Below are 14,045 nucleotides of genomic sequence, written 5' to 3' on the forward strand. Positions count from 1 at the left end.
GAAATAATATGACACTGTTCCAATGGGCAGAAATGTTGGTAACTAGAGACAAATTCAGATGTTGATATGAAATATGAGAATTCCTTTTTTAATGTATGGTTATTATGATCTGGAAAGTGGTGTTTGAAAGATTAAGTGGAAGCAGGTTCAGAATTAACTTTAGAAGGGAATTGTTTATATAGGAAAGAAATATAGACCTACTGGAACGACCAGTGGAATGGGATGGATTGGATAGCACTTTAAGTGGATGCTGTAGGTTGAATGGCATTCTGTGCTACACGATTCTATGATTAAGCATTGAAGTGTTCTTTTGTTTCTCTATTAGCTACATTGGACATGACATGGGATATATGCCATGGAAGTGATTGATAGTCTATCTGTGAATAGAGAAGCCTGAAAGCACATACTGTACTATGCTGTATAATCTCCACTTTCTCTTTTCTCATGCAGTGGATTGCCCTGTCTGTGCAGTTGCTATCCCTGAAAAGAACATTAACAGGCATCTCGACAGCTGCCTGACACAAGAAGATAAAAAGGAAAGTCTACGAAGGTACAATGTTCAGATTGCCTCATATATTGCTGTTGTGCAAAAAGTTACCTTGTCTTATTCAGGTGCTATTCTATTACCATTCCTTTGTCCTCACCAGAAGAGAGATTTTTCCATTTTTGTAGCTTTTGGGAAAAGGCAAATGTCTGTTGAGATGTAGCATTGTGACAGAGAATATGGAGTAGCTCATTGTTTATAGTTCAGCATTGTTCATGAGGAATATTTGTTTTTCTGCTTATTACAGTGGGTGTTAACACAGGGAACAGGATTTTTTTCTTAAGCATAATCAGCAGTAAACATAAATAATTCAGGAATAGTTTGGGTTAGCTTTACAGTTAAGTAGCCCTCTTGCACTTGTGTGCTGTTCTTCACCTCTTCAATCAGTCATCTGTAAATTTAATTGGATCATAATCTTAATGGGAGATGTAGGGCAATGATGTTTTGTTAATTCAGTTACTTTTCCCAAGACCATCACACTTAAAGAGCCAACTATTTGGTTAGTTGGTTAAACCTATGATTGCCTGCATACTGGCTTTTCTCTTTGGAAGTTCAGTACTCCAGTGCTTAGCTTTTAAGTTGCTGCATGCGGATAACTCTGTTCCTGTAATGAGATGCCGAGGTCAGTGAAGAGCTGTTCATAGCAATACAATCTAGCAGCCTTTGTACTCTCTGCCACCCGATGGTGCCATTCTGGATGCATTGGTTTGACTTGGCTCATTTGGATTGCAAGTGGAGAGGAAAGGCAAACGTGGTTTGGTCTCTGGTGGAAGTCACCTCTCTCCATTGCTGCTTGTAATCTGTATAATCTTCTGAAATTGCTGGATCAAAAGACTGTCTGTGGATACCTATTTGCAGGGAGACGCTGGCCTGCCTATTGTGACCTATTTGACCCAAGTGCAGCAACAACAACCCCAACCTTGTACCTTGCACTTTATAAATAAAAGAATAATCCACTCTCCCAGCTGTCAGTTCTAACATGTGGATTATTGCACATAACCTAATTTGCTTTCGGAAACGCTTTTGATAACCTTGATAAACTTGAGCCAATGATCTCAGTCATTTACTGTTGCACTGATTGTAACCTCATTGGGTACCATTGACAATGGTTTCTATTATTCAATTATAATGCGCTGATTTGCTAAAGTATATGCATTGCTGATTTCACCATTGCCATCAAAGAAAGTTAATTTGAACATCTGTGTTTTTTCAAAACAGCGAATGTTGCTCTGGTGGGTAGTTATATTTGGGATGCTGGATAATTTAAGCAAGAATAGGTGGTGGGGGGTAGCTCATTGGGAGTAAAGATTACATGCATTTAAGATGGATCTGTGCAAGAGGAGTAAATGAAATTGTGAATCAGAGTTAAATGCCTGGATTAGAGCATTCCTGCTTAGTATATCCAAAGTTAATTGCTCCCTTTATTAATGTCATTCCTCTACTTTCGGTTTGCCTGGTCTGTTTATGATCTTTTTTTTCCAATAAAAAATAGCTCCTTTATACTGTGCTGTGAATCCTATTTTACCATTCGTCAATCTGATATAAATTGCTCCATTTCTTTAATAATATTTTTTACATTCTTGAAGGCACTCATTTGTGCTAAGGTGTGGTACCATGAGGGAAATGGTCATGTGGGCCAGATTGTAGTGATTGATAGACATTTCACAATTAATCCTGGAGGTGGCAAAAGTTAACCATCGACATGTAGATAATTTTTTTCTCTTAGTCAGGAGTGGGAGCTCCAGCTGAATTTCCGATTAATTTTAGAACTGCAATTATTTTGCCAAGAAACTCCGAATGAATTTTACCAACTGGACCGAGAACATATCAATCAACATAAACCAGCAACAGTTTTGACAGCAGGTGATTCCACAGGCAGGGCTCAGAGAAGCCCTGTGCCCTGATGAACCTCTCTGACTAGCTGGGAGCTGGCCTTCCAACAGAACATGGATCCAGGACTGTGCTGAATGGTCCAGTGGCAGGCAATTGGCAAGTTTGGAGGTCTCACCAGTCATTGAGAGATCTACCTCAGCGTGACTGAGCTTTCTTCCCATTTACAATATTAACATCCAGGCCTGCAAGTGAAAAATCAGTATTTCCATCCCCAATTTCTTTTCAAAATGTAAGTGTGAAAACAGTGACTTCAGTGTTACTAGGGTTCCTTCATGCCATACTTGGTTAACTGCTGCCTTGATGTCAGAGCCAATCATTCACACCTTTCTCCTGGAATTCAGGTCTTTGTTCCATGTTTGGCCCAAGGTTGTGATGAGATCTAAGATTAAGTGGTCCTGGTGAATGTGAAAAGTAGCAGACCCAACACCAACCCCTGCGGAACACCACCAGTCACCTGCAGCCAACCAGAAAGGGCCCCTATTATTCCCACTCTTTGCCTTCTGCCAGTCAGCTAATCTTCTATCCATGCTAGTACCTTTCCTATACTGGCATGGGCTCCTATCTTGTTTAGCAGCTTCATGTGCGGCACCTTGTGAAAGGTCTTCTGAAAATCCAAGTAAACAACATCCACTGACTCTGCTTTGTCTATTCTGCTTGTTACTTCTTCGAAGAATTCCAACAGATTGTCAGGCAAGATTTCTCCATAAGGAAACCATGCTGATTTTGGCCTATTTTATCACTTGCTTCCAAGTACCCCAAACCTCGTCCTTAATAATGGACTCTAAAATCTTATCAACCACTGAAGTCAGGCTAACCGGCCTATAATTTCCTGTCTTTTGCCTCCCTCCTTTCTTAAAGAGTGGAGTGACATAAGCGACTTCTGGTCCTCTGGAACCATTCCTGAATCTAGTGATTCTTGAAAGATCACTACTAATGCCTCCATGATCTCTTCAGCTACCTCTTTCAGAACCTGGGGTATAGTCCAGCCGATCCAGGTGACTTCTCCATCTTCAGACGTTTGAGCTTCCCAAGCACCTTCTTAGCAATAGCAACTGCACTCACTTCTGCAACCCCCCCACCCCCCACCCTGACTCTCTTGAATTTCTGGCATATTGTTGGTGTCTTCCACAGTGAAGACTGACACAAAATACTTATTCAATTCATCCGCCATTTCTTTGTTCCCCGTTACTACTTCTCCAGCGTCATCTTCTAGTGGTCTGATGTCCATTCTTGCCTCTCTTTTACTCTTTATATATCTGAAAAATCTTTTGGTATCCTCTTTTATATTATTAGCTAGCTTACCTTCATATTTCATCTTTTCTCCCCTTGTTGCTTTTTCAGTTGCCTTCTGTTGGTTTTTAAATCAATCCTCTAGCTTCCTACTAGTTTTTGCAATATTTTATGCCCTCTCTTTTTTTTTATGTTGTCTTTGACTTCCCTTGTTAGCACAGTTGCTTCATCTCCCCTTTTGAATGCTTCTTCTTCTTTGGGATGAAATAATCCTGTGTCTTCCGAATTACTCCCATTGCTGGTCTCCCGTCATCCCTGCTAGGGTCCCCTTCCAATCAAGTCTCTCAAAGATAGCTCATATTTACTCCCCATAGATAGCTCCTCTCATGCCTCAGCAGTTCCTTTCTTCAGTTGTAATACTGATACATTGATTTTAACTTCTCTCTCTCAAACTACAGGGTGAATTCTACCATATTGTGATCACTGCCTCCTAAGGGTTCCTTTACCTTAAGCTCCCTAATCAAATCCAGTTCATTGCACAACACCAAATCCAGAATTGCATTTTCCACAGTGGGTTCGACCATAAGCTGCTGTAAAAGCCACCTCATAGGCATTCTACAAATTCCTTCTCTTGGGATCCAGTGCCAACCTGATTTTCACAGTCTACCTGCATATTGAAGTCCCCCATGACCTCTGTAACATTGCCTCTCTTACATGCCTTTTCTATCTCCTGTTATAATTTGTATCCCACATCCTGGCTACTATTTGGAGGCCTGTATTTAACTCCCATCAGAGATATTTTACCCTTGCAGTTCATTAACTCTACCCACAAGGATTTGACATCTTCTGATCCTATGTCACTTCTTGCTAAGGATTTGATTTCATTTTTTTACCAACAGAGCCACCCCACTCCCTCTGCCCACCTGCCTGTCTTTTCGATAGGATGTGTATCCTTGGATGTTAAGGTCCCAGCTCTGATCTTTTAGCCATGACTCTAATGACCACAACATCGTACCTGCCAATTTCTAACTGCGTTATAAGCTCATCTACTTGTTTTGTACACTGCGTGCATTTAAATATAACACCTTCGGTCCTGTATTCACCACCCCTCTTCTTAAATTTGTCTCCATGTTGCCTGAAGTTGAATTCTTATCCCTGTTTAAAATCTTTTTTTATTCTGGAGACTTCAGTAACCTCTCCTGTACTCTCCTTCCCTTTTGCTTTATCCATATTTTCCCAATCTGTTGAACCCACTCCCCATAGATAGCTGTGGGAATTGGTAGTCTCATAATGGATGTTGATAGCTGGCCTATCTCCTGAGATGGAGTTGAAAATCCAGAAAAGGAAGGGAGATTGACCTTGTGAAGGTACAAACAGATTGGCAGGAACAGTAAAGAAATTGTCATGTTGTGCATGAGTACAGGAAACAGCACCAATGTGATTATTGATGTATTGGAAAAAGAGTTGAGGGAGGGATATTGCACAAAATGACGGACATAGCCTGGGCCCATGTAAGTGCTCACAGCTAAACCTTTGATCTGGAGGAAGTTGAAGGAGAAACTGTCCAATGTGAGAATGAGTTCAGCTGGATGACAGGGTGTGTACGTGGAGGGCCGAAGCATGTGCTTAAAACATTGATAATCCAGAGGTTGAGCCTCTGCTCAAAGAAGAAATGGAGGGCCCCCAGACATTCTGATGTGGTTTCTTTTCCCACAGATACGGCCTGACCTGATGAGTATTTCCAGCACTTCCTGTTTTTATTCCAGTTTTTAAAGTAGTTGATAACTTGACAACTTTGGTGTGCACAGACATTCCCTCTGTTCTCCCATCCCACCCACTCTCTGCAATTTAACATGTTTGATTTTTCTCTTTTTTATTTCTGATGTAGGGTCCTTAACTTGAAATGTTGACTTTGTTTCTTTCCTCACTGATGCATTCCGATCTACTGAGTCCGTCCAGCATTCTCTATTTTTGTTGCCTAATATATGGAATCTGTGACATCCAACAAAAGGAATTCAATAAGCTTCTTTAACAGGCTGAAGAATTGCAAAACACTCTAAACCATGAAGCAGGAAGATCTAATTTGATTTAACTTTTTAAATATTTTACAGAAGGAGAAATAAAGATGAGAATTTGTTCATCGATTAAGTTAAAAGGTGAAATATCATTAGCCGAAAACAGTGAAATAAAAATTACTTTTGTAATGCTTTAAAGTCCATGGGGTTTTCAAATGATTATTTTAAGAGAAACAATTAAGGTTTCATGTAGGAGATCCTTTGAAAGAACTTCTTCAGTTTTGAAGAAGATTCTCTGATCTGAAACATTAACTCCTTTTCTCTTTTGAAGCTGCCCAACCTACTAAGTGTTTCCAGCAATTTTGTTTGCCTGCCAGTGGTCGCGTCTTGGGTGAAAAGTCATTAAAAATTGCCTTTATTCTCTTAATTTTTCTACGATTGGTATTGGTTTATTATTGTCACATACCGAAGTACAGTGAAAAACTTGTCTTGCATACTGTTCGAACAGATCAATTCATTACACAGTGCATTGAGGTAGTACAGGGTAAAAACAATAACAGAATACAGAGTAAAGTACAGGGAAGTGCATTGCAAGTAGACAATAAGGTTCAAGGTCATAACAAGGTAGATTGTGAGGTCGAGAGGCCATCTCATCATATAAGGGAACCGTTCAATAGTCTTATCACAGTGGGGTAGAAGCTGTCCTTGACCCTGGTGGTATGTGCCCTCAGGCTCTTGTACCTTCTGCTTAATGGGAGAGGGGAGAAGAGAGAATGACCTGGGTGGGTGGGGTCTTTGATTATGCTGGCTGCTTCACCAAGGCAGTGAGAGGTATAGACAGAGTCCATGGAGGGGAGGCTGATTTCTGTGATGTGTTGGTCTGTGTCCACAACTCTCTGCAGTTTCTTGCAGTCCCGGGCAGAGCAGTTGCCATACCAGGCTGTGATGCTTCCAGACAGGAAGCTTTCTATGGTGCATCGATAAAAGTTGGTGAGTGTCATGGGGGACATGCCAAATTTCTTTAGCCTCTTGAGGAAGTAGAAGCGCTGGTGAGCTTTCTTGGCCGTGGCGTCTACGTGGTTGGACCAGGGCAGGCTATCGGTGATGTTCACTCCTAGGAACTTGAAACTGTCAACCCTCTTGACCTCAGCACCATTGATGTAGACAGGTGCATGTACACTGCCCCCTTTCCTGAAGTCAATGATCAGCTCTTTTGTTTTGCTGACATTGAGGGAAAGTTTGTTGTCATGATGTTAAAACTGTGGGTCAGTTTGGTAAAAGTACATGACAAATACATCATTTGCCTCTTTCAGGTTGTTTTGTTCATTAAATTGTGGAGGAACTTCTTGTCGCTTATGCTTTGTCAGCTCGTGTTAATTAGTAATTTATATCACATGCTGTTTTAGAGAGACATGTTGGTCCTGCAGGTTTCTAAGCAGAAGCATTTGCTTATACATTGGTAAATCCAATAAAGTTGTCACTTCCAACTCACTGTCTGCCTTGGTTGTAATGTCAGTGCTCTGAACATTACAAAGCTATTTAGTGGACTTCGCAATTGTTTTCTTTTCCTCAGAGCAAAGCAGTAATTGTGTGAGTTGCATTCTACACCCATCACTGTTATTCTGCTCCAAGCTGACTCTTGATAGGTGATTTTTCTTCTTTTGGAAGCATTAATTAAATGAGAGATTTTGATCACAATGACCACAGTAGCCAGAAGAGACCAAAAGGCCAGATGATTGGAGAGCCTCAAGTTTTAATTATCATATGTTGGCAAAATTCAATTTTAACAGAGGTCTGACACTCTAGAATAAATCTGGTAGATTCCAGGTTTCTTATGAGTTTGAAAATTACACTTGGGCTTTTTAATTTGTAAGGATATACAAATTAATATTAGCCACACTAAGGTGAATTGAATCCAGAAGTGCCTGGTCCAATTTTGCGATGGGTGTGATTTCAACAGAAAATGGCTACTATTGTTTTAAGACATGTATGAAATTGTTTTTCTTTTCAAATATTTTATTTTATAATAAATATAAAATTATTTCAAATAAATCATTTTATTTAACTCTTTTATGTACATCAAGGAATACATTTTCATGGAAAGAAAATTAAATGAAACGATTAGTCTTTCTGTTGGAATGGTTATGCGGCTTTGTGTAAGATTTTACATTTATGACTAAGCAAGTGCTTTTTCGCAGTAATTTGAACTCTACCATAATCAGTCCAATTTTAAATGTGTATGAGGTATAATTTGCTAATTTTTCCTAAAGAGGAAAAAATACTTCATGAATATTTACCAGCTTGGGAAAGCAGTAAAATTCAACATCAACTATATTTGACCTTTTATTTAAGAGTGCAGCAATCAAGTCTAAAACTATATCAGCTATATTGCAACCTTGGGGCAATGATTAAAATCATTGGGTAGGACCTCTTAATAATGTATTTCCTACATTGACAGCCAGTAAGAACACACATGCTTAGAAACTAAGTTGTGCAGTTTTCTGCTTTTAAGCACTGTTCAATTGAATTTTTATGATCTTGTGATTAAATAGTGAAAAAAGCAATTATTCTGTAAGAATTGTGCAGTTTTCAGGCCAGAATTTTTTTAGGGTGTAATGCTTGATCAGAAGTTGAAAGTGGCTCACACTTTACACCTTTGAAAAGATTAAAAGTGCTCCATTTACTTCAGGTGTGCTATTTAAAGATCAACATGGCCAAAGTCTGGAGGCTGGCTGTATGCTCAGGAGGCTGCTGCAAGTTAACATGATGACTTTGCATGAGGTGAATTTCTTCACATTACCTCTATGACATGGGTGCTTCCTAGTAGACTAGCTGCATGTGGTGGATGAGCTGATCTGAAGGACAGGAATCAGAAGCAGGGTAAATGTATCGTGGCTCCCTGAGAGCTCATTGGTGGAACCCCTCCTTTAAGGATGTTCAGGCAGGCATGTTCCTCTCTCCAATCCTCCAAAAAGGTATAGGAACTAAAGTTTTCTGAGTTAATAATGACAGGGATTTGTGAGCTTCTGCAGCAGATCTACAGTCAGCAATCGTCTCTACCAACTCTCCTTTTCCTTATGCAGAAACAGTCAGGTGAAACTGCTGCATAGGATTGCAAGCTTCCCAAATGTTTGGAGAGTGATCAAAGGCACTTGTGGCCCTTTAGACTTTAGGTAGCTTCCACTTGCTCTATCAGTCACTGGTTTAGTGAAGAGTGCCCTTTAAGGACTGGAGCCCCAACATCAATATGTTCAGGAATAGATCTGTTGGTTCACGATATTGAGGTATTCAATGATCATGAACTGTGCATTAATAACATAAAGCTGTGCTGTGTGTCAAAGCATACTTAAATTTTGTAGTGTGATCACAATCAAATGCTGTATTTAACCTGCACCACTTTTAATAGCTATGGTTTATGGCAATCCAATTTTCAGTCAGTGGTTTAGCATACTCTTCGCAGTGAGGAGGAACAGAGGGATCTTGGGGTTCACATCCATAGATCCCTCAAGGTTGCTGCGCAGGTCGATAGGGTTGTTAAGAAGACATATGGAGTGTTATTACTAATGAAGGGGTATGAAGTTCAAGAGCCGTGAGGTGATGTTGCAGCCCTGTAGAACTCTGGTTAGACCACACTTGGAGCATTGTGTTCAGTTCTGGTCACCTCATTATAGAAAGGATGTGCAAGCCTTTAGAGAGGGTGCAGAGGAGACTTACCAGGATGTTGCCTGGATTGGAGAGCATGTCTTATGAGGATAGGTTGAGTGAGCTAGAGCTTTTCTCTTTGGAAGGAAGGAGGATGAGAGGTGACTTGATAGACGTGTAAGAGGGATGTCAGGGGTAAGTTTTTTTACACAGGGAGTGGTGGATGTGTGGAATACACTGCCTGCAGGGGTTGTGGGGGCAGGTACATTAGGGACATTTAAGGGATTCTTAGATAGACACATCTAAAATAGAGAAATGGGGGCTATGTGGGAGGGAAGGGTTAGATAGATAATAGAGCAGGATAAAATGTTGGCATAACATTGTGGGCCGAAGGCCCTGTGCTGTGCTGTGCTGTTATGTTCTATGTTCTACAGTGGTTAGTTGCACTATGTTGAGAATTAACACTAGGTGATGTTCGATCAAATGCTGTGAGTCAAATGGGTAATAATAGATGTTTGAACCGTAAATAAATCCCTCAAAAGAGTGTAATGCCTAGCAGCCATTTGTCACTTGAAAAATATTTTTGTAAAAGTTTTAATGGAATTACTTTGTTCACTAGTGCATGTCCTAGAAAGCATAGACCAGAGAGTTATGTGTGCTCAATGCACCTTAATGATAAATAATAATCATAAATTTATTTCAAAGCGAATGGAGAATAATTGCATGGCAAGAACACAGATAGTCAAACTACGTAATAATTGCAAAAATAGATTGCTTCGGCCAAGGTTAAATTAATTTAGAATAGAAAAACAGGATATGGGAAGCCATGCTATCCAAGGCCAAAACTGAAGGATTAATAAATTAATTCAATTGAAATATGTGCAATTAGGTGTACCCGTCTTTCAAAAAATATTGGTGCAGTGGAGAAGAAATCAGAACTTTGTAGTAAAAATCTAGTTAAAAGAATCAGTTTGCTTATAGAAACAGGAGATGTTGGAATCTGGAGCAACAAACAATCTGCTAGAAGAACTCAGCTGGTCAAGTAGCATATATTGGAGGAAAGGAATTGTTGATGTTTTGGGTCAAAACCCTGCATCAGAGTCCAGTCCTGAGTTCCTCCGGTAGATCAGTTTGCTTATATAGGTATAATACTCCTCGATGCGATGTCTGCAAGGAGGAATATAGGGTTAAAATTCCTACAATGTTTAGATCAAGATAGAAAAGTCCCAACTAATCTTAAAAACCAGACATTTGTGTATGTCAGAGGTGGAGGAGTGGATTCGAGATTGCCTTGCTATTCTGGATCTTGTTCAAGGATTTGTCAGCGGACCTAAATGAATACGCCACAGTTGTCACTGACTTCATAAGGACATGTGCGGATGAGTGTGTACCCACAAAAACATTCTGCGTCTTCCTCAACCAGAAGCCCTGGATGAACCAAGAGATTCGTAATCTGCTGAGGGCTAGATTTGTGGCATTTAGGGCTGGCAACGCAGTGTCATATAAGAACAGTCAGTATGAGCTCTGGAAGGCCATTGCGAGTGCAGAGAGGCAATTTCGGACTAAACTGGAATCACAGATGAATGTTCAACAGCTGTGGCAGGGCTTGCACAATATTACTTCCTAAAAGGTGAGATCAGTTGCATAAATGGCAATGACCCATCACTCCCAGATGAGCTGAATGCCTTTTATGCATGCTTTGATAGGGAAAACTCTGACAAATCCACACGAGCCCTCACACCACTGGATGATCCTGTAATCTCAGTCTCTGAGGCCGACGTCTGGGCATCCTTCAAGAGGGCGAACCCATGAAAGGCATCTGGTCAAGACGGTGTACCTGGCTGAGTACTAAAGATCTGTGAGGACCAGCTGGCTGGAGTACTTACAGACATATTCAGCCTCTCGCTTCTGCACTCTGAGTTTCCCATCTGTTTCAAAAAGGCATCTATTGTACCGCTGCCCAAGAAGAGTGTGATGACCTGCTTCAATGGCTCCCTTCCAGTAACACTTAAATCAACCGTAATGAAGTGCTTCGAGAGGTTGGTTATGGCGCAAATCGACTCCTGCCTCAGAGATGGCCTGATCTGCTTCAGTCTGCCTACCGCTACAACAGGTCAAAAGTAGATGTGATTTCTCTGGATCTTCATTCTGCTCTGGACCATCTGGACAACAGGAACTCGTGTGTCAGCCTGCTGTTCGTTGAATGCAGCTCAATGCCCAACGCAATCATCCTATCCAAACTCATCATCAAGCTTCAAGATCTAGTCCCTCTGCAACTGGATCCTCAACTTCCTCATTGGCAGAACTCAGTCAGTGAGGACTGGTAACAACATCTCCTCATCAATGACAATCAATGCAGGTGCACTGCAAGGCTGTGTACTTAGCCCCCTGCTCTAATTCCTATATACTCGTGACTGTGTGGCTAAGCACAGCCCCAATCCCATATACAAATTCGCTGACAACACCACTGTTGGACAAATCACAGGTGATGAGTCAGTGTAAAAGCACCATCTCTTTGAGTGGTGGTGTTGCAATAACTTCTCACTGAACGTCAGTAAAACTAAAGAGTTGATTGTTAACTTCAGGAAGGGGAAGGAGTGCTAACATGCACCAGTCTACATTGGGGGATCAGTGGTGGAGAGAGACAGCAGCTTTAAATTCCTGGGTGTTAACATATCGAATGACCTGTCCCAGGCCCAGCACATAAATGCAATCACAAGGGAGGGGCGCCAGAGTCTACTTTCTGAGAGGGTTAAGGAGGTTTGGCTTGTTACTGAACACTTTAACAAACTTCCACAGATGTACTCTTGAAAGTATCCTGACTATATGCATCACGGTCTGGTGCGGCAATTGGAATGTGCAGGAATGTAAGAAGCTGCAGAGAGTCGTGGACTCAGCCCAATACATCACGAGCACATCCCTCCCCACCATTGGTAGTATCTACATGAGGCACTGCCTCAAGGAGGCAACATCTATCATTAAAGATCCCTACCATCCGGGCCATGCCATCTTCTTGCAGCTACTATCAGGCAGGATGTACAGAAGCACCAGGTTCAAGAACAGCTACTTCTCTTCAACCATTTGGTTCTTGAACTAACTTGCACAATCCTAATCACTACCTCAGTGTAGCAACACTATGACCACTATGCTCTATAATGGACTTTGTTTTTTTTTTGTTCTAATTGTGTTCTTTCTTGTATAATTCTTGTAAATTTGTGTTTAATTTGTTTTTCTTGTGAACTTTCTGTATCTGATGCTTTATAGCTGTGATGTTGCTGCAGGTAAGTTTTTCATTGCACCTGTGCATATATGTACCTGTGAATATGACAATAAACTCATCTTTGACTTTGACTACGGTACATAAGGGACTGGTCAAGATATTCAGTGCATTCGTAAGCATTGTATGGGCTTAGTTTGAATGACTGAATGATCGGCAATTTATTTTGGAGTGTCCAAAGCATTTAAATTTACTGTGGATATTTTAAGTTCATTGCATGATGCCATATACAGCTAGTATATCATACTGTGCTGTGATGGAGCTGCTCCATCGTGCAAAGGTGTGCTGCCAAGCATAACCATTCTGGTGCATTGTTACCATAATGACTTGTGTGATTCATCTACCACATTTTACGACGATGATATATGTACCTGCTCCATCATATCTGCCATGATGCATGGATAGCATGTCATGATGCTATGTGTAGCTGCTCTTGTACACCACTGTAATGTATTTCTCTTGCTTTCTCTTTATTTTTATGATCGTCAGACCACACAATTGTCAATGAAGTTGTGCACTACAGGGATTATTGAATCCATAAGTGAAAATTCCAGAAAATAGAAATGCAGAGGAAAATGGAAGTTCTGTTTAACATTTCAAATTATGGTTTCTTGTTATGGGTATAGTGCACCTCATAGGTGGACCATTGATGACTAATCTCCCTCTGTATCTGAGAATTGACTGGAAATGCTTAGCATATCAGGCAGATTCTGTGGAGAGAGAAGTAGAGTTAATGTTTTAGATCAATATCTTTTATCAAAACTGGAAAAAGCTACTGGTAAATAAAAGTAGGCAGAGAAAGGGGGGGGAATGAAAGAGAGAACAAGGGAGGGTCTGTGTTAGTATAAATGCAGAAGAAATTTATTGCAAAGGTAATGATGGTGTAAGACAAAATGGGGTTGCAGTGGAGAAAATAAAGAAACAGAGGAGGTGTAAATGGTAACATTAGAATCATTATCTGAAGTTATTGAACTAGTTGTTTAGTGTAATAATCTGTCAAAAGATATGGTACTGCTTCTGGAGCTTGCATTGATCTTAAGCTAAATATTGTAGGAGCCAAGGTTATAATGGAAATGGAATGGCAAATTGGTGACAGCCAAATGGAAGTTCAGGATACTTTTGGATTGAATGGAGATATTCTGCAAAAGTGATTGCTAAATCTGTTTGGTGTCTCCTTTATTGTGGAAGCTGTACTGTGAGAAACCAATGCAGTATACTAAATTGCAATAAGTATGTCTAAGTTATTGTCTTGCCAGGAATGTGTGTTTGGGACCCTGGCTGCTGGGAAGGATGGAGGTATAAACTGGATCTCCTGCAGTTATATTGGTGGGTGCCATTGGAAATGGGAAGCTGCGTTAGTGGTGCTGCAAGAGTGAACCTGTGTGTCTCAGAGGGAACAAGGCCTTTGGTATGAGTACATGGGGAATTTAATGATCCTAGGCAA

General features: G+C 40.6%; 1 protein-coding gene across 5 annotated transcripts in view; it reads left to right on the plus strand.

Annotated features, from left to right (window-relative positions):
- rad18 (RAD18 E3 ubiquitin protein ligase) overlaps positions 1 to 14,045 on the plus strand; it is a 219,377-nt gene that overhangs the window by 60,396 nt on the left and 144,936 nt on the right. For all 5 annotated transcript variants that reach the window (XM_052018687.1, XM_052018688.1, XM_052018691.1 and 2 more), the window contains exon 6: positions 451 to 550. In XM_052018687.1, the coding sequence (XP_051874647.1) occupies positions 451 to 550 (100 nt within the window). The remainder of the gene's footprint in view (positions 1 to 450; positions 551 to 14,045) is intronic.

The sequence above is a fragment of the Pristis pectinata genome, chromosome 6, assembly GCF_009764475.1.
Source record: "Pristis pectinata isolate sPriPec2 chromosome 6, sPriPec2.1.pri, whole genome shotgun sequence".
NCBI classification, from domain to species: Eukaryota; Metazoa; Chordata; class Chondrichthyes; order Rhinopristiformes; family Pristidae; genus Pristis; species Pristis pectinata.